The sequence below is a fragment of the Morus notabilis genome, unplaced genomic scaffold (assembly GCF_000414095.1).
Source record: "Morus notabilis unplaced genomic scaffold, ASM41409v2 Scaffold276, whole genome shotgun sequence".
NCBI classification, from domain to species: domain Eukaryota; kingdom Viridiplantae; phylum Streptophyta; class Magnoliopsida; order Rosales; family Moraceae; genus Morus; species Morus notabilis.
Genome location: NW_010361626.1, coordinates 87,850 through 104,133, shown reverse-complemented (window position 1 = coordinate 104,133; position 16,284 = coordinate 87,850). Strand labels below are relative to the sequence as shown.

Genomic DNA, 16,284 nt, shown 5'->3' with positions numbered 1-16,284 from the left:
AAAAGTATTCTTTATATTTTTATTTATATTTTCAAAACGTTTGAAAATTATTCTTTATATCTTTTAACTAGTTAAATGGTTAAAAATTCCACAAATATTCTTAATAACCGATATCTAAACATCATCTTGAATATTAATTTTTTTAACAAATAATAATAAGCTTAGAGAAAATAGGCTTTTTTTGTAATGAGCCTTCAATATTTTGGCAAATTAGTCCTGCTATGAACTTTGAAATTCATCGAAATGCTGGTCAAATTACAAAAAATAAAAAATAAAAAATTAAGACATCTTGGTGCAAGTTGAATGTAAGGTAGACAATGTAGAATGTGCCAATTTAGGCCCCGTTCATTTTGCTGATTCGAGTTTTATTACAGTAAAAAGCTCTCAAAAACAGTCACATCTAACTTTTTTGATACAATAAAAAGCTCTCACACAACGTCACATCTCAACTTGAATCAGCGAACCAAACAATCATTAGTTTTTATGTTCTTCACTTTTTTGTAATTTTCTTTTTATGAATAAAGCTTGGTGCAAGTTGAATGTAAGGTAGACAATGTAGAATGCGCCAACCTAGTTGGAATGTCTTAAGATGCTTTGATATTTAATTACTCATCTATTGCTCAAAAATAGTAAGTTATAAGAAGGGCTTGCCTTAAAATAAAATTTTTTTATAAAAATGTGGGCTTGTGCACACGAAAAAAAAAAAAATAATAAGAAGAAGAAGAAAAGGATGGCGGAGACTTTTGTCTTTTTCTTTCTTAAATATAATATGGTTGGAACCGTTGGGTTTTAAAGGCTAACATACAAGACGTCAAAGTTGAAACTCCCGATTTGTATTAGTAATTATTAGTCTAAAAGATTTTCTTTTTGACGAGTTGTTTGAACTAATATGATAAAATTCGTGTTCACATTGCCGTGAAGAGTTCGTCCCAGAAAATTCAAAAAAAAAAAAAAAAAAAAAAAAAAAAAAAAGAGATGAATAGAAATAAAAGAACTTCGTCCAAGAAAGAGACATGGTGATTTGTCAACGGTCATACATGACAAACAATATTAAAAAAAAAAAGTATACCTTGTTTAAATTTTAAAGCATAATTTGCCATTTAAAAAAAAAAAAGGAAGCGATAATTTGCCATTCAAAAAAAATCTAAAATTTTAAAGCATATCTTGTTTAAATTTATCATATTTCCCTGAGACAGTCATCTGACCCGCAAACATTAAAACTGTTAAAAATTAATGTGTATTGATAAAATTATTAAAGTTGCAACTTACAACTCATAATATTAATATTATTATTATTTTTTTTTTTAGAGTTGATAAAATATTATTTCTTGAATGCACACACACATATACGATTTATTTATTTTTGAAGAGTTGATTAAAAAATAAAAAAGTGGTTGTCTGAAGCGAGTGGAACCTCGGTGGCATGCTCAGGTGAGGGGCAATCACGATACAAACGGCGGCCACCATTATCGCACCCCCACCACACCTGGTCCCCTACGCCTACGTCATCCCAACCACTTTATTGCCCCACTCGGTCACAGGCCCACGTTACTAGGCCCGGCGATGACAACCTCGAGTTTAAAATTATATAAATATCTAGATCGGTACTTATTTTTCCCATGTGGGATAATCATTAACAATAGACATTGCAACCGTTTGGCGAAAAAAATGTACGTTTCCCACCTGGCGTCCAAAAACGAGATAAGAATAATTACATGTCCCTTTCAACTCTTACAGATAAAACTACACCTTAGTTATCTTTTTACTAATTTTCTGTGCACTTGTTTAAACGTTCAGTAATCGTGTAAGCAAAAATATAAATATAAATATAAATATAAATATAAAAAATTTCTAAATAACCTATATTAATATACGGATCGAGCAAATTAAGGTTACATAACAATTAAGATGTAAATATCTCTATTAAGTTGCATATCATACTAGATAGCAATACAATACAGCAACGAAGAGTTGGAATTATCCAAAAAAAAATATATATATATATTAACAAATTTATCCTCTATCCTAGTATCCTACCCCTTTAAGTCACCAAACTAAGTAAAAATGCCTCTTTCAAAAAAATTTACCCCTTTTATCTTTTATTTAATTGATTCTATTATTAGTTTCTAAAAAGATAGAAATAAAAAAGCTAATGTATGGGGGTTAATAATAAATTGTTGTGCCATTAAAAGAGTAATTATAAAGATTTCTCTTTCTCTTTTGTGACTTGTGAAAATAAACTTGTTGTAGTGAAATATAAAGGGATCTCCCACCTTGTTATGGTTCCACCCTTCGAAACCAACATTCCCAGTGAAACAATCTTCCCTTTTGCCAACTTTTTCCCCCCAAAAAAAAAAAAAAAAAAAAAAAGAAAAGGCCATCGACCCGATGCTTGATAGTAATAATGCAACACTAATGCTAAGTTTGGTAAGTAATGATGACCTTTATTGTATTGCGTTTTGTATGGACTTTCTCCTCCAATCCTTCCTAATTGGGAGAGATTAAGATTTGAATTCTTTGAAAGATTTGTAATCCTTTACCGAATCCATTCTCTCATCTTTTCCTCTAACAAACAACCATAGGTACGAAAATCCTCGTACTGATTACCGCTACTATCCCTCTTTCCACCTTTCCCTCCTATCAAATAAGCTCTCAAGTACATTGCATTTTGATATCAACACTAAGCCTTTAAATTGCACAATGTCTGCTTTCAAAAAAAAAAATGCACAATGTCTAATTGCACATCTATAAATAGCACAATTAAATTTGAAGGGAATGATGCAAAGGTCGTATGGTAAAAAATTCAAAATGGTAAGTGCTCTTGTTTGATTTGCAGTTTGAAACACAATTCAAACGTTTTTTTTTAAAGTGTTTTCGACCACAAAAATTTGAATTTATGTTCAAAGCTACTAATCAAACGGGGCAAAATTCTAAAGGAAGTTGTTTAGAAATATATAAATATATTTTTTAAGGAATGCATTAATACTCACTATCGTCATACTCTTCATCATAGAAGTAACCATCCTCATCATTTCCAAAATCCTTAGTTTCACAGTAGTCTTCAGCAGAATAAGTATCTTAACAACCACCATTTTCAGGGTCAATCGCATTTTCATTATCATCCCCTGAACTGTATACTTCAGAATTTGATTTATCATTGATGAGCTGCATCTCAACATGATGGCCACAATGGTCACCCACATCTTCTCCATTGTCCATTTTATGAACCTCATCCTGTAGGACATTTGAAAGTTCATACAAATTTTAACAATTTAATTGAAAATTCGATAATGCTCTTCTAAATTACAATAACAAAAGTTTCAAGCTTGGAAGTACATAAAGACAGGAGGGATAGAGAGACATACATGGTTTAGCTTATTTAGCATATCATAGTTGATCTTTGAATTCAATCTCTGCAAGAGAAACGCCACTTTAACTTCTAAAGGTATAGACAGACTGTATCAACTGTAAACATAAATAACAACAAAAGAAACTGATACTATGATCATTGTGCACTAAAATCATACTTAACTGACTTGCGAAAGACGAAATTTGAAACAAAGTACAATTTCATAGTTAGCCTTCTTGGGCTAGTTTTTTGGCACATATAGCTGAAGAGTAGGCATGTTCATCTAATTATCACTTCGAGATTTAAAGCCTAGTAGCAATATAATCAAGGAACTTTTTGCCTGTAGTGTACTCAAAACTTAATTATTTACCTTCTCATTATCCATTTTACGCGCAGGTTTGACAACTTCTTTTGTTGGATCATCTTTGGTAGCTTTTCTGGCTCGCTTTTCTTTACTTCCCTGCAAATTTTGACAGTTGAATAAAGACATGACCTGAGAGTCAGTGCTGGTGGTACAAATGGTCAAAGATGAAAAGCTTAGTCAAATACAGTAGATGCAAAATCTAAATGATATTACTCTTTGGGAAACAACTATCATTATAACAAAACAAATTCAGCTTTGCAGAAATACAGAACTAAGGAAGGAAATTCCTAGATAGAAAACAAGTTAAATCGACAGGCACTCTAAAGTTTCTAATCACACACACACACACACAAAAACACAGTCCAAACGCCTGAAAAACAAAATCAACATGGAGCTCAAAAAATTAGTTAAGGATAAATCTAGTTAAGTCAGACCATATATAACACACAAAAGAAAAAAAAAATCTGGTTGGGATGTTAGAGACACAAGCTGTTGTATTGGTTCATTGGAGCAATTAGAGTGTACAGTGATGGACTTTTCAAACTTAACTGATAATTCATCACGTTCTTAAAGTGTTGTGTTTGATAATGGAACTAGACTCTTTCACAAAAGAAAAATAATGGGACACTATACCCAGGTGATTCATAGGATACAATGTTACAAGAGTTACACTCAGAGACGTGGGAAAAGACATGTCTCTCTTATCTTAATATTTCCTTAAAAAATTATATCTCTATACGCTCATATTACCTATTTTTAAATCTTCATATGGAAACCATCATGGTCTTTTGCATGTGGTGGAAGCAAAATTAGATAAGGATTAAGGATAAAAAAACACAATTAAACTCTACATGCTCTTTATTTCCCTAAGAATTGATGGAACATCAAGATTGGCGCTCTATATTCCTTCCTAAATGAACTGAAACCAAGAGAATCCAAAATTTGCAACCAGCTTGCTCTTAAACCAGAGAGTTCCATTAGAACTGTGAGATCAAGAATGAAATTCAAGATCAGAAGGAGGGGGATGAATCACAGTTACTAGTGATGTTTAACGTATAAAATTTTATTCACAAGAAGTTTGACGTTAGGTAAGTGAGTAATTTGGTACCTCAAGCTGAGAAAGAACTAACGAGTTTGAAAATGGGTTGCTAAACTTCTTCCTTGTATTCAATTTGATCAGTCCTTGCAATCAGCAGTCCCACCTCCATAGAGTTTCATTTCACTAGTATAGACCATTCATTCAGTTAATTAATCAAATGAATCGTTTGATATTAAATCTTAAATGATAGAACTTCTTTGACTAACAATTAACCACATATGAAAAAAAGGTGATAACTCTAAGAAATAAACACAGGGATAACATGCTCTGCATCATAAGCTCTCCCTACCCCCAAACTTAAAATCAACATTGCCCTCAATGTTGCAAAAGAGCAAGCAGGGTACCGAACACTCCCAATGTATTTATTATTATTATTTTTTTAATGTACAACACAAAAATTGTCACAACACCACCCTTGTCTCATATACTAACACTGCGCATTGTGTCCTAGAATGATCAACATGCTCATGGGTGAGGGCAGAAAGTTGGACATTTATTGAAAAGGCTAGGCTAAGAAAATATGGCGGGTAACAAAGAAAAGGGTAGAAGTAGGCTCAACGGGTAATACTAGGGATATGATAAATTAAGGTCAGCCAAAAAGCTCAAACGGCCCAAAGATGGCCTAAGGTCCCGTTCATTTCACCGATTCGAGTTTAGAATTCGACTTTTGCTACAGTAAAAAGCTCTCAGAAACAATCATATTTAACTTTTTTGCTACAGTAAAAAGCTCTCACATAAAGTCACATCTCAACTCGAATCAGCGAACTAAACGGGCCCTAAATCATTTCCTTGGTAAAGTGTTAATCTAAGATTTTGCCTCAAGAGTTCATCAAGCAAGTTCTAGAGCTTATAAATTGTTTAGCTGAAAATAAATCACATGCACAAGATCTTGCCCTAGGGATGCACTGAATCAATAACACAAGGTGGAGTGCATAATAGTAAGAAAAGTCACAAGCCGAGAATTAAGCAATCAAAAGAATCAAAAATCAACACTAGGTGAACATCATGTTTTTCTAAAGGCTGCACCTAACCCAAGCAATTTTCATCATAGGTTCAAGAGAATTCACCACAAAGTTGAAAAATAACAAGAAAACCTAGAAAAACAACAAAAGAAGCAAAAAAAATGACAGAAACAGCATATAAACAACGAATTAAAAATACCAAATCAACACTTCAACAAGGAAGACACCCAAATAATTAAAGAGAAATGATAGGGGCAAGAACTTCCCTAAATGGCTAAGAGCACCATCATCCTCACCACTTCCAATTCATTGCACTCCGCAGCGTCATCTGCCTAGAGGAGGGCTCGGGTGCAACAGATTTGCCCTTGTCACGATGGCTCAAAAGGGCAAAAACCTCAGGCTCCTGCTGCTCGAAACGAGGCGGATTGGGAGGAACAGGCGCAGCTTCTTCTTCAATGTTAGGCTCGTCATCATCAGAGGGGGACCCACACAGATGCTGTGGAAACTTCGGAAAGGAATGGAATCTGTTGGAATTGGCTTTGTAATGCTTTTGAAGAGCCAAATCTCTCTGCTTTTCATATTTCCAAAAGTCCCGCATCATTTGCAAGGACTCATATTGCAACACCTCCATCTGACTAAGGCGCTGCTCCATACGGTTTAAGCCTTCTACGAGGTCGGGGTGAGGTGGCACGGCGTTGGGAGCCCCTTGAGCAGGCACTTTAGCTGCAGGGGCTGCAGCTTCTTCTTCACCAGTGCGGAGATCATTGTGTAAGAGCCTCGTGATTACAACTGGTGTAATGGCTGCGGTGGGCTGTTGTTTGGGTTCGCATTCTTCGATGACAACACCTTGTGTGGTGCATAACTGCATAATGAGCGAAGGAAACCACAGCCCCCCGCTATTCCTTCCCGTGCAAACACCAATCTATTACTGAATCATCTTGCCAATGTTTAGGGTCGTGCCCACAACAATACAATATAAGAGGATTGCCCTCTCCTTGTGTACCACGTGATCATGTGATGAAGGCATGAGCCGGAACTTCAAGAAATGATACCAAATTTTAGGCCCCGGCTTGAGGAGCCCCCGATGAAAGGTCATTGATCCCCGACTTGCTCTTGTCCATTCAGTCCCCTCCTCGCACAGCGTGCGAAGGACTTCTTCAAGTTGCTCATCATCCAAATTCTCAACAAATTCTGTGAAGTGATCTTCAACGTCCGGCAAGTTGTAAACTCTATTAATTGCCTCGGACGTGATGGGGACCCTATGGTCTCTGATAAAGACTAAGTCAGGCACAGCGGCGTTGTAGTTGGCGTAAAATTCACGCACCAACTACACTACCGCGGCAGGCGGGTTGTGGCAAAACGCATGCCATTTGTGCCCTTCAATAACAATGTGGACAAAGTCTGGATACCCTAAGGTGCGGCCCCGCCTGTAAATAAACCCCTTCTCCATGTATAACGCTTGGGTGCTAGTGCATGTTGTGAATCTGTGGAACGCTTGTGGAGAGGCAAACCGCTCTATTTCTTGATTCTCAGGTTCAGAGTTTGTTTCAGAGCTGTCCAGTTCATCCCTCACAGGCGCAGCCTTCCCCTTTCTTGGTTTGCTTTTGAACGGCATTCTGAAGTACTAGCAAGAAAACCGAACAATGACCACCCAACTTCTTGATTACCCGTGTGCTAATTGCCCCCCCCCAGGATGCAAGAATTACTCATCAAAGTCGATCCGGAAAAGATCCAACTAGTCTTACACGTCCATTGAGCCATTGCATGGCATTCCGTGTTACACACCCAAGGAGAAGTTCTAGGAGGATTAGGCACATTCCAGCAACTTCCAAGAACTTAGGCGGCTAGGCGCACATTCCAGCAAGGGATCAAGACAAATTTAAGTTTTAAACATTTAAATTCCATGTTATGCGATTTAAGGAAGGAATTGGAGTCAAATTTGGATTCCTTTCCTAAGATAAGTTTTGCTAGGCGTTTTAAAAGGAACGAATTAGACTCAAATTCGAAGTCCTTCCCTAGGAGTTATCTTTAGGCGGATTTTATCTTGTTTTTAGGGTTTATCTTATTTTAGGCTTCTATCTCATTAAGGATAGAATATGACTTTTATGATCTTTAAATTCGTCATGTTATTTTCAGCTATTTAAGGCTGAAATTCGGAATTAATGAAGTTTTGATGTTTATTCACTTTGTGAGATATTCTTCTTAGTTCTTGAAGAACTATTCTGAACTTATCAAGGTTTTCCTTGTGGCGTTCACCGTTGACTTATCAAACGGCATTTCCATACTCGTTTGCGGCGTCTTCACCATACCAAGGTTCTTGCTTTGCTAAGCAACGGGTCGCGGTTTCCATCAATTCTTGAAGATCTTGGATCGTATCCCATATTTGGCTACGGGTTTCGTCACATTGTTGGCAGGGTTCGTATCACCCCTCTGTTGCAGCAATCTGGGAACAGCTAGCATGTGGATGACATCAGCGCACTACTTGGAGGAAACAGACAAAAATCCATGTGAGCTGGTTGAGCAGGTGTCATTGTGGACCACTGCATCCATCATCAAGTGACACCTCAGACTCCTTTTGTTGCCCTAGAAGGAATTGTTTTCCAAGTGAGGCAAGCGGCCGCCAAGTACACAAGGAAAGAGAGAGAGAAGAATAGTACACAGTACCTCCTCTAGAATTAGACAGTACAGAGAGACGTGAAAGAAGAAAAAAAGGCAGAAGGCATAAATGAGATGTGTAGGAAGGGGAAAAAAACTATAGAAACTAAGGAAACGGTAACAATTGGTTAACTTTTGGGGTTGCAGTACTTTTCTTGGGTTTATTTTAACATCAGGTCTTATTTTCTTATTTTTAAGGCTTCCAGCATTATTAAGGCTGAATTGTGGGCAACGGAACTCACTTTTGGTTGCGCCTCCTTGATGGGTTGGTCCAATTTTTGGGTGGAGTTTGGTGCAAAGTTGGCTGTCAGTGCCTTACGCTTTGCAACACTACCTACTTTATGGTCTGATCACGGCCCCTTCAATCTTGTTAAAGATAGTCTTAAAGATTTTAACTTGTCTTCCTTGTCCCGGGTTAGTAGAACCCACATACTGCTCGCTGGGCCTTAGGCACTGGTTATGTTGGTTTTTTCAGCTTAGGGGCAGTGGCAACTATCTTTTATGGGGAATTCCAACAAATCTGAGGTTTTTATTGAGTGAAGAAAAAATGGTCTTACTTTTGAAGGAACAGAGTCAGGTTGACAAAAACAGAATAGATCCCTAAAAGCATAATTGCATTGAATGTATCTACGAAGTAAAGTAGTAAATGGTGATCCGATTCCTGACTGGGCATTTTGTCTCCTGAATCTCCAGGACAAAATATGGAATCAGCCAAAAAACATGCAAGGACTTGCATCATTCTTCATTCCATTCAGATTAAACATCAGCAGATATGGAATAGTCATACATCAACATGCTCAACAAATCTAGAGTCGATAGATCAAAAAGTGAAGATAACTACTTGCATCAAATCATAAGACTGGCTTGTAAAATGCACAATAAGACCATCTTCAATGCAAATGCTAATGTCAATTGTATATTTAACGGCAAAAAGTGTGATAATGGCATATTTGATATGTTATTTTCATGCATAATGTTATTTCAAATGTTAATCTACTTTTTGCCATAATCATTAAGTTTTAGAAGTTGTAAAAGTTAACTTTAATTTTAAAATAATTTGATAATGCAAATGTTGCTGAGTAAATGAAAAAGTAAACATATCAACCAATAGCAATCAAATGTCAAATTTAACATATATTATACTTGAGGTATTTACCAAGTAAAGCATATGAAAAATTTGACACAAGGAAAATACTCAAATACTAAAATTTAGCATTGGCACACCAATTTAGCATTGCATTAGAGAGGCTTATGTTAAGCACCATCTAGACCTGGACTTGTTCGAAGATGTGACACTGCAAATAATATTACCTTCTGATGATCTTTATTCATCGCTTCCCAAATCATCCTTTTGTAGCGTGCTTCCTTCTTGTTGTTAAGGTACTTACACACCTATAAAACAGAGAGTGTTTTCTCCAAGTGATAAACTCACAGAAGAAAAAAAAAACCATTTTGATCTAACATAAGTTAAATTCCTCAATTGATTAATTATAAAGGATCAAGAAATATCAAGCGCAATTGCGTAAATACCTCAGCATCATCGATATCAGAGAAGCTCTCTGATTCATCATCTTCGTTATAAACACCTGAAATCATATAACTTTCAATCCAAACTCTTTCGAAGATCTGTAAAACCAGAAACAAAATTGAAACGAATGATAATTGTTTTTTTGCTTTTTTTTTAAGACCAGAGCTTGTGCGTTCCTTTACCAGACTTCAACTTCTGAATTTTCTGAGAATGTATTGTCGATACGGGTTCGATTTTGGACGAACACGATAATGTTTTGAAACAAGGTTTGGCTGCTTCTGATTTCCTCTCCATCTGAGAGAATCGCTAGTGCAGCGACGCCTGTTTGACTGACGATGTTTATTTATTTTGAAGCGTGCGCTGATCTTTAAATACAAATTCTGATCCGAATATTGATTTCCCCGACCCGTAATGGTAATGATGTTTTAAATGCTATAAAAATATAAAGGGGTTGTTTTTTAGAGTGTAATTTTTAAATTATAATTTGAGTTAAAATTATAATTTAAATAAAATTGAGTAAAATTAAAACTTAAAAGAACATGAATTTGAATAAAATTGAAACTCGAGTTGTCTTTTTTTAAAATTTTTTAGATAAAAGAACAACCCAAAATTATTTTGGGATTTTGAATCAGTTGATGTGAAATATGCTATTAACTTCTGAGCAACTTTTACGGTGGTAGAACTCTTAAAAAAATTTATGAATGTAACTTCATTTTTAATTGTTAGAATTAATTTTTTAACAGTTAAATTTATAAAAGTATATTAAAAATTTATAACATGTTATATAAAATTATTCATATTGTAAATCTAATTGTTAAAAAATCAATCAAACAGTTAAAAGTTAAGATTCTACGGTGGAGTTTTTTTAGAGTCTCATAATAAAGAATGCCTAAATTCTATGCCTTTAAATTTCTACTATTAATTTTTAGGAATTTTTTTCGATAAGTCGACTTATTAATAGGACCAATTTTTTAATCTGACTAAAACCACATTAAATTGAAAAAATATAAAGAATAGATAATTTTTTATATAAATTTAACAATTAAAAAATAAAAACCTATTAATAGTTCTTTTTTTCAGTCCTACAAAAGAAACTCGCTAATTTTTATGGTCTCCTACAAATATGTTATTTACTTCATTCTCTCTATTTTTTTAATCTAATCATTAAAGGCTTGTACGGCAAGGCTTACTAAAATTGGATTTTAAGGCCTCGTTCACTTCGTAGATTCGAGTTTTCAATTTGAGTTGAAATGTGACATTTTCTGAAAGTTTTTACTGTAGAATAAAAAGTTAGATGTGATATTTTCTGATAACTTTTTACTGTAAAAATTTAAAACTAAAAACTCGAATCCGTAAAATAAACGAGGCCTAACTTTCTAGGTTTAAAAGGTACTTTTAGAAGTTTAAGAGTTTGTTCTTTTGAAGTGTGACTTGAGTATAGTTTTTGAGTTGAATTTGAGTTATAACTTGAGTTTAAAGTTGTAACTTAAATAAAGTTGAATAAAGTTGAATAAAATTGAAACTTAAAAGAACGTGAACTTGAATAAAGTTATAACTTAAGTTTAAACTTTTTCTAAATTTTGTTGTAAAAGAACACACCCTAAATTATCTGTCAGAATGGCTCTGGGTTTTTTTAGAAAAGCATTCAGCCAAAGCAAAAAAAAAAAAAAAGAGAGAGAGAGAGAGAGAGAAAAAAAGAGAAGAAGAAATAGCCTTCTAACATGAGCACTTCGAAATAGATTTTCCAATTTGTATCGTAGTTTTATTAAACATTATCAACTTTATTCAAACATTTTTAACATTATCAACTTTATTCAAACATTTTTAACATTATCAACTTTATTCAAACATTTATATCGCATATTAAAAATTTAAAAGTTGTTTTGAAATTGAGCCTTTTAAAATGCGGTTTAAATACTTATTGAAAAGTAAAAGTTTTTGTTTCTTTTTTTGCACACTGTAAATAAAAATTCTGCCAAACGAACTTTTAAGTTTTGGAAGTGGTAAAATATAACTTTCTTTAATTCTAAAATAATTTAAAAATATTAATGTTATAATGAATAAATAAAAAGGTGATTGCATCAAACACTAGCAATCAGAGAAATACTAGCATAAAAAACTAGCAATCAGAGAAATACTAGCATAATTTTTTATGTCATTCTTTTTGTCACTTTCTTCATTCATTGTTTTACGCGTTGATTCTATCATCTCATTTTCTATTTAAATAATAATATATTATGTTAATATAGTCTACGTGTCAAACAATAAATGCAGAAAGTGACAAAATTGAGTGACACTAACTTCTTTTATCAAAAGCCTTTTAAATAAAGGAACCAATTATTAATCAAATTTCTCTATGAGATGTGGGACTCAATTAGTTAAGCCCTTTGGTTATTAAAAATTTAACAAGAAAATGAAAGAAAAAAGAGGACACAAAACAGGGGATGTTTATTTCCTGTATTCGTCTATGATTCTGAATCATGATTCATGGTTCTTTACAGAGTTTTTCTCTCACAAAAAATACACGTAAAACAAAAATGGTTCTGAATCATGATTCTGAATCCATGAACTAAACGTCCACTTAACGTGGTTCCCCAGTGAATCAGATTTTGAAATTTTGACTTTTTATACTTTTTCATTACCAATTTAACACAATTATCAATAAGATGGATCACATTGCAAAAATTTAGCATGTTTGGGGAGGAAGATAAACTATCAAAATTATAAGTTTATGAAGAAGTTGCCAAATCCTGAAAAGTATAAGTAGTAAGTTGATAAATATCTCAGTCAGTTATTACTTATACTTGCATCCTTTCTTTTTTATTTTTTTAATAAAGTTTCAAGAAATTCTAAAGATCTCTTTTGAGTGATTTTATTAGCTTTTCCAATCTTTATTTTGTTTTCTTTCCTACCATAGAACATCTTATTATTAAAACTATAAGTAACAAAACCCAAATTTTATAAGAATTATTAACAAAAATGAAAGCAACAAAAACCTCAACATAATATAAGTTCTTGTTAAGAATGACAACCATGTAATATAAGAATAGGATAGTAAAATAGTAAAAAGTACAAATAATGAAATGAAATTAAGAACAAATAATAATGGAAAAGAAGAGAACTAGGCCATATTAAGATAAGATTAAAAATTATACTAAGAGTTAAAGTAGTTAATAGGCCAATTTAATGTAAATTTGGATTAACACCTAATTAAATTTCCTAAAGTACCCTAATTAAATACAACATACTCATACTTTACTTTCTTCATCATACTCCCAAAAAAACACTAGCTCCCATTCTCTGGTAGGACCAGAATTAATAAAGGCTTTCTCTACGGTGAGACTCTCTAAAAAACCCACCGGTGGAATACCCTATTTTGACCGTTGAGATTACCTTTTCAACAATAAAATATGTAGAGGGAGAAGTTCTATGCAACACGCTGTAATTTTTAATACGGACATGTGTAGATCTGACTGTTAAAAACTTAATCCAACGGTTAAAATAGAGTGTCCTATCGGTGGTTTTTTTAAGGGGTCTCACAATAGAGGTTCGCAAAAATAAAATACATGGTAGTTTTTTTTCAGCAGTTAGATATGTATTAAAATTGTCTGTTATGCATATTTTTTAATATGATGTTATTTTAACCAGATCAACAGTAAAAAATTGTCCTTACCGGTAAGGAGGCCCACAGAAAAATTAATGTTTAAAAAAAAATTTTAGAAAAGAAAACTAATTAATATGTTCAATATGCCGTGGTGTAAAGTTTATGGTCCTAATACTAAGGGGCCTTAACTTTGAACTTAATGGGGGCCTTAGGCAGGTTTTTTCTTAAAAAAAATAAAATTAATTAATAAATTAATTAATTAAAAAGAAAATGAAAGAAAATTCAAAACTGATTTGACTACTAACTAGTATTTCACAGACACGTGAGAAATGTGTATAGTTCAAACACCAGAATTAGAGAAATTAACATGTGTATTAGCTGGGTATCAGGCATATAATTCAACATAAAAACGAACTTCTGCATTAATTAGTGATGAAAATAAGTTTTAACACAATAATTACATATAAATTGCCAACAAATACGGAAATTGATCTCCTAATATTCATCGGGCCGGACTCGGTACTAAATCCAACAAAATAAGAGTAAAACCATGAAGAAATTTTTCATGCAAAAGAGAGAGAGAGAGAGAGAGAGAGAGAGAGTTATGCTTGGCTCCTCGCACGCTACCAGCACAAACCAATGAATAGGGGAAGATGATTGGTTGATGCGCTTGTGGCATACAGGGAGCCAGGCATAACATATTCATGTAAATTTCACCTTCAAACATCGACTAAATATACAACCTTGCTTTATCTTCTTTCTTCAAGAGCTGCCCCCAAGTCCAATCAATCCAAAATGCCTTCGTCAGAAAAGAGAGAGGAGGATTATAGGTGATATATATACACACACATATTATATGTATTTTATACATGTATTTCATATACAACGGTGACCAGAGGAGATCAATTGCAAGACGTGTATATATATATATATATAGAGATCTAGAGAGAGAGAGAGAGAGAGAGAGATTGAGAGAATTTTCTTAGTTCATGCATGTAAGGAAATTCCATGACGCACATTCCTTTTAGAAATGAGAAATCCAAGATTTGCGCTTTATGAATATTTCAAATCTGGAAAGAGAATTATAGAATGATAATTGTGCCACTAATTGGTCACCAACACAGATATCATCCACAAACCAACCACCAATTACCTTTTTAGTCAGCTTCGCTCTCTATCCTTCCAACAGTGTAACGTTGAATGCGAAAATATTCCACCTTTGACTTTTTGTCAAAACTCATGTGTTTTGTTAACAACAAATTATTGGATTACGTACTGCCATAAATATCATACACAACGTATCTTGCTATATAAAATTTGCGAAATAATCAAAATACGCAGTTAATTACAACTTAAATACGTCATTTTTTTAACTTCGGAGTGAGGATCATTTGAACTCTCTACAGTCTTATAATAGAGTTATGTGTTAAATTACTATTAAATTATGTCTACAATCACAATACTAAGCCATTAAGGTCATGTTCATTTCACCGATTCGAGTTTAAATTTTAAGTTTTGCTACAGTAAAAAACTCTCAGAAACAGTCACATATAACTTTTTTACTACAGTAAAAAGCTCTCACATAAAATCATATCTCAACTCGAATTAAAAACTCGAATCAGCGAACTAAACAGGCCCTAAGACTACTAATTTCTTTCAAAGTTAGCGTGTTGGGTTTTTATTTTTTGTTATTTTTATTTTTATTTTTTTCCTGCTTGTTTAGCTTGCTAGGTTGATTAGCAGCATATTGCACGCTTAAAAGAATCCTAATTTTCGCTGTTGTGGTTGCATTACTTTCTTAATTAAATTTCTTGTTTCATCAAATCAAGGAACGATGGGAATAAGTTCCATATCAAAACATATGTAATCACATACCAACTTAGTTGAATGTTTGGAAATTAAAATTTTCTTGGTAGTGTTTCCTCCCTTCATTAAATATAATAATAAGAACGGTGATCGCAATTAATTTCACATCAAACGTATGTATGTATATATATAAAATCATGTATCTTTGATTTAATGTGATAGACTTTCATGATATGGATTAATCATTTTGTTTATGAAAAAGAATATCATTTGTCGATAATGTTTCGTACAAATTATTCTTCATGTTATATTTGAGAGCATGCAATTATGATAGAGCAATACTATACGGTCCAAATCAAAGGCAATTATAAGATAAATGTTATAATTTTTAGGTATAACTCATCCCTAAAAATTAGCTTATAGAGAGAGAGTGCCTAAGTGGTTATAAACACACGTGCTAAGCTCATATTTTAACAATATAAGACTCAACCAGGATCCTAACATACCACTACGCTTATGACATCGGCGTCCACGGGGCCCACTCTGACATTTCCAGGTCATCCCTTCCCAGATCGCCTTTTCCGCAACGTAAGCCTGAGATGGGGCATGCTCTAATACCAATTGTTATGTCTCTTTAGTATAACTCATCCCTAAAAATTAACTTATAAAGAGATATGTTCAAGTGATTATAAACTCACATAAAACTCATACTTTATCAATATTAGGACTCAATCAGAATCCTAACAATAACGTTACGTTCTCTTCAGGATGTATATGCATCTCGCGTATTATTTGGTCGGTGACCGAAATTTGTGTCTTTTTATTGAATTTTGAGACAAAAGTAGACCCAGTTTGACAGTCTAAGCAGTAGCACTTGGAAAAGATGGAGGTGAAATATGTTTTCTTTGCTGTAACTT

General features: G+C 33.6%; 1 protein-coding gene across 1 annotated transcript; it reads right to left on the bottom strand.

The window, feature by feature from the left end:
* Positions 1 to 2,924: 2,924 nt before the first annotated feature.
* On the bottom strand, positions 2,925 to 10,278 carry LOC21408589. Its single transcript, XM_024167075.1, has 6 exons — positions 10,140 to 10,278; positions 9,960 to 10,015; positions 9,741 to 9,821; positions 3,720 to 3,809; positions 3,366 to 3,413; positions 2,925 to 3,234 (listed from the first exon to the last, which is right to left on the bottom strand). Exons 1-6 carry the CDS (start codon positions 10,249 to 10,251, stop codon positions 3,079 to 3,081), a joined length of 543 nt encoding a protein of 180 aa, XP_024022843.1. The 5' UTR covers positions 10,252 to 10,278; the 3' UTR covers positions 2,925 to 3,078.
* Positions 10,279 to 16,284: the final 6,006 nt, after the last annotated feature.

Coding starts and splice junctions, on each gene's coding strand:
- LOC21408589 (XM_024167075.1), bottom strand. CDS start 10,251: ATGGAGAGGAAATCAGAAGCAGCCAAACCTTGTTTCAAAACATTATCG. Junction 10,016..10,139: donor AATTCAGAAGTTGAAGTCTG/GTAAAGGAACGC, acceptor ATATGATTTCAG/GTGTTTATAACGAAGATGAT. Junction 3,810..9,740: donor TGAATAAAGATCATCAGAAG/GTAATATTATTT, acceptor CAAAATTTGCAG/GGAAGTAAAGAAAAGCGAGC.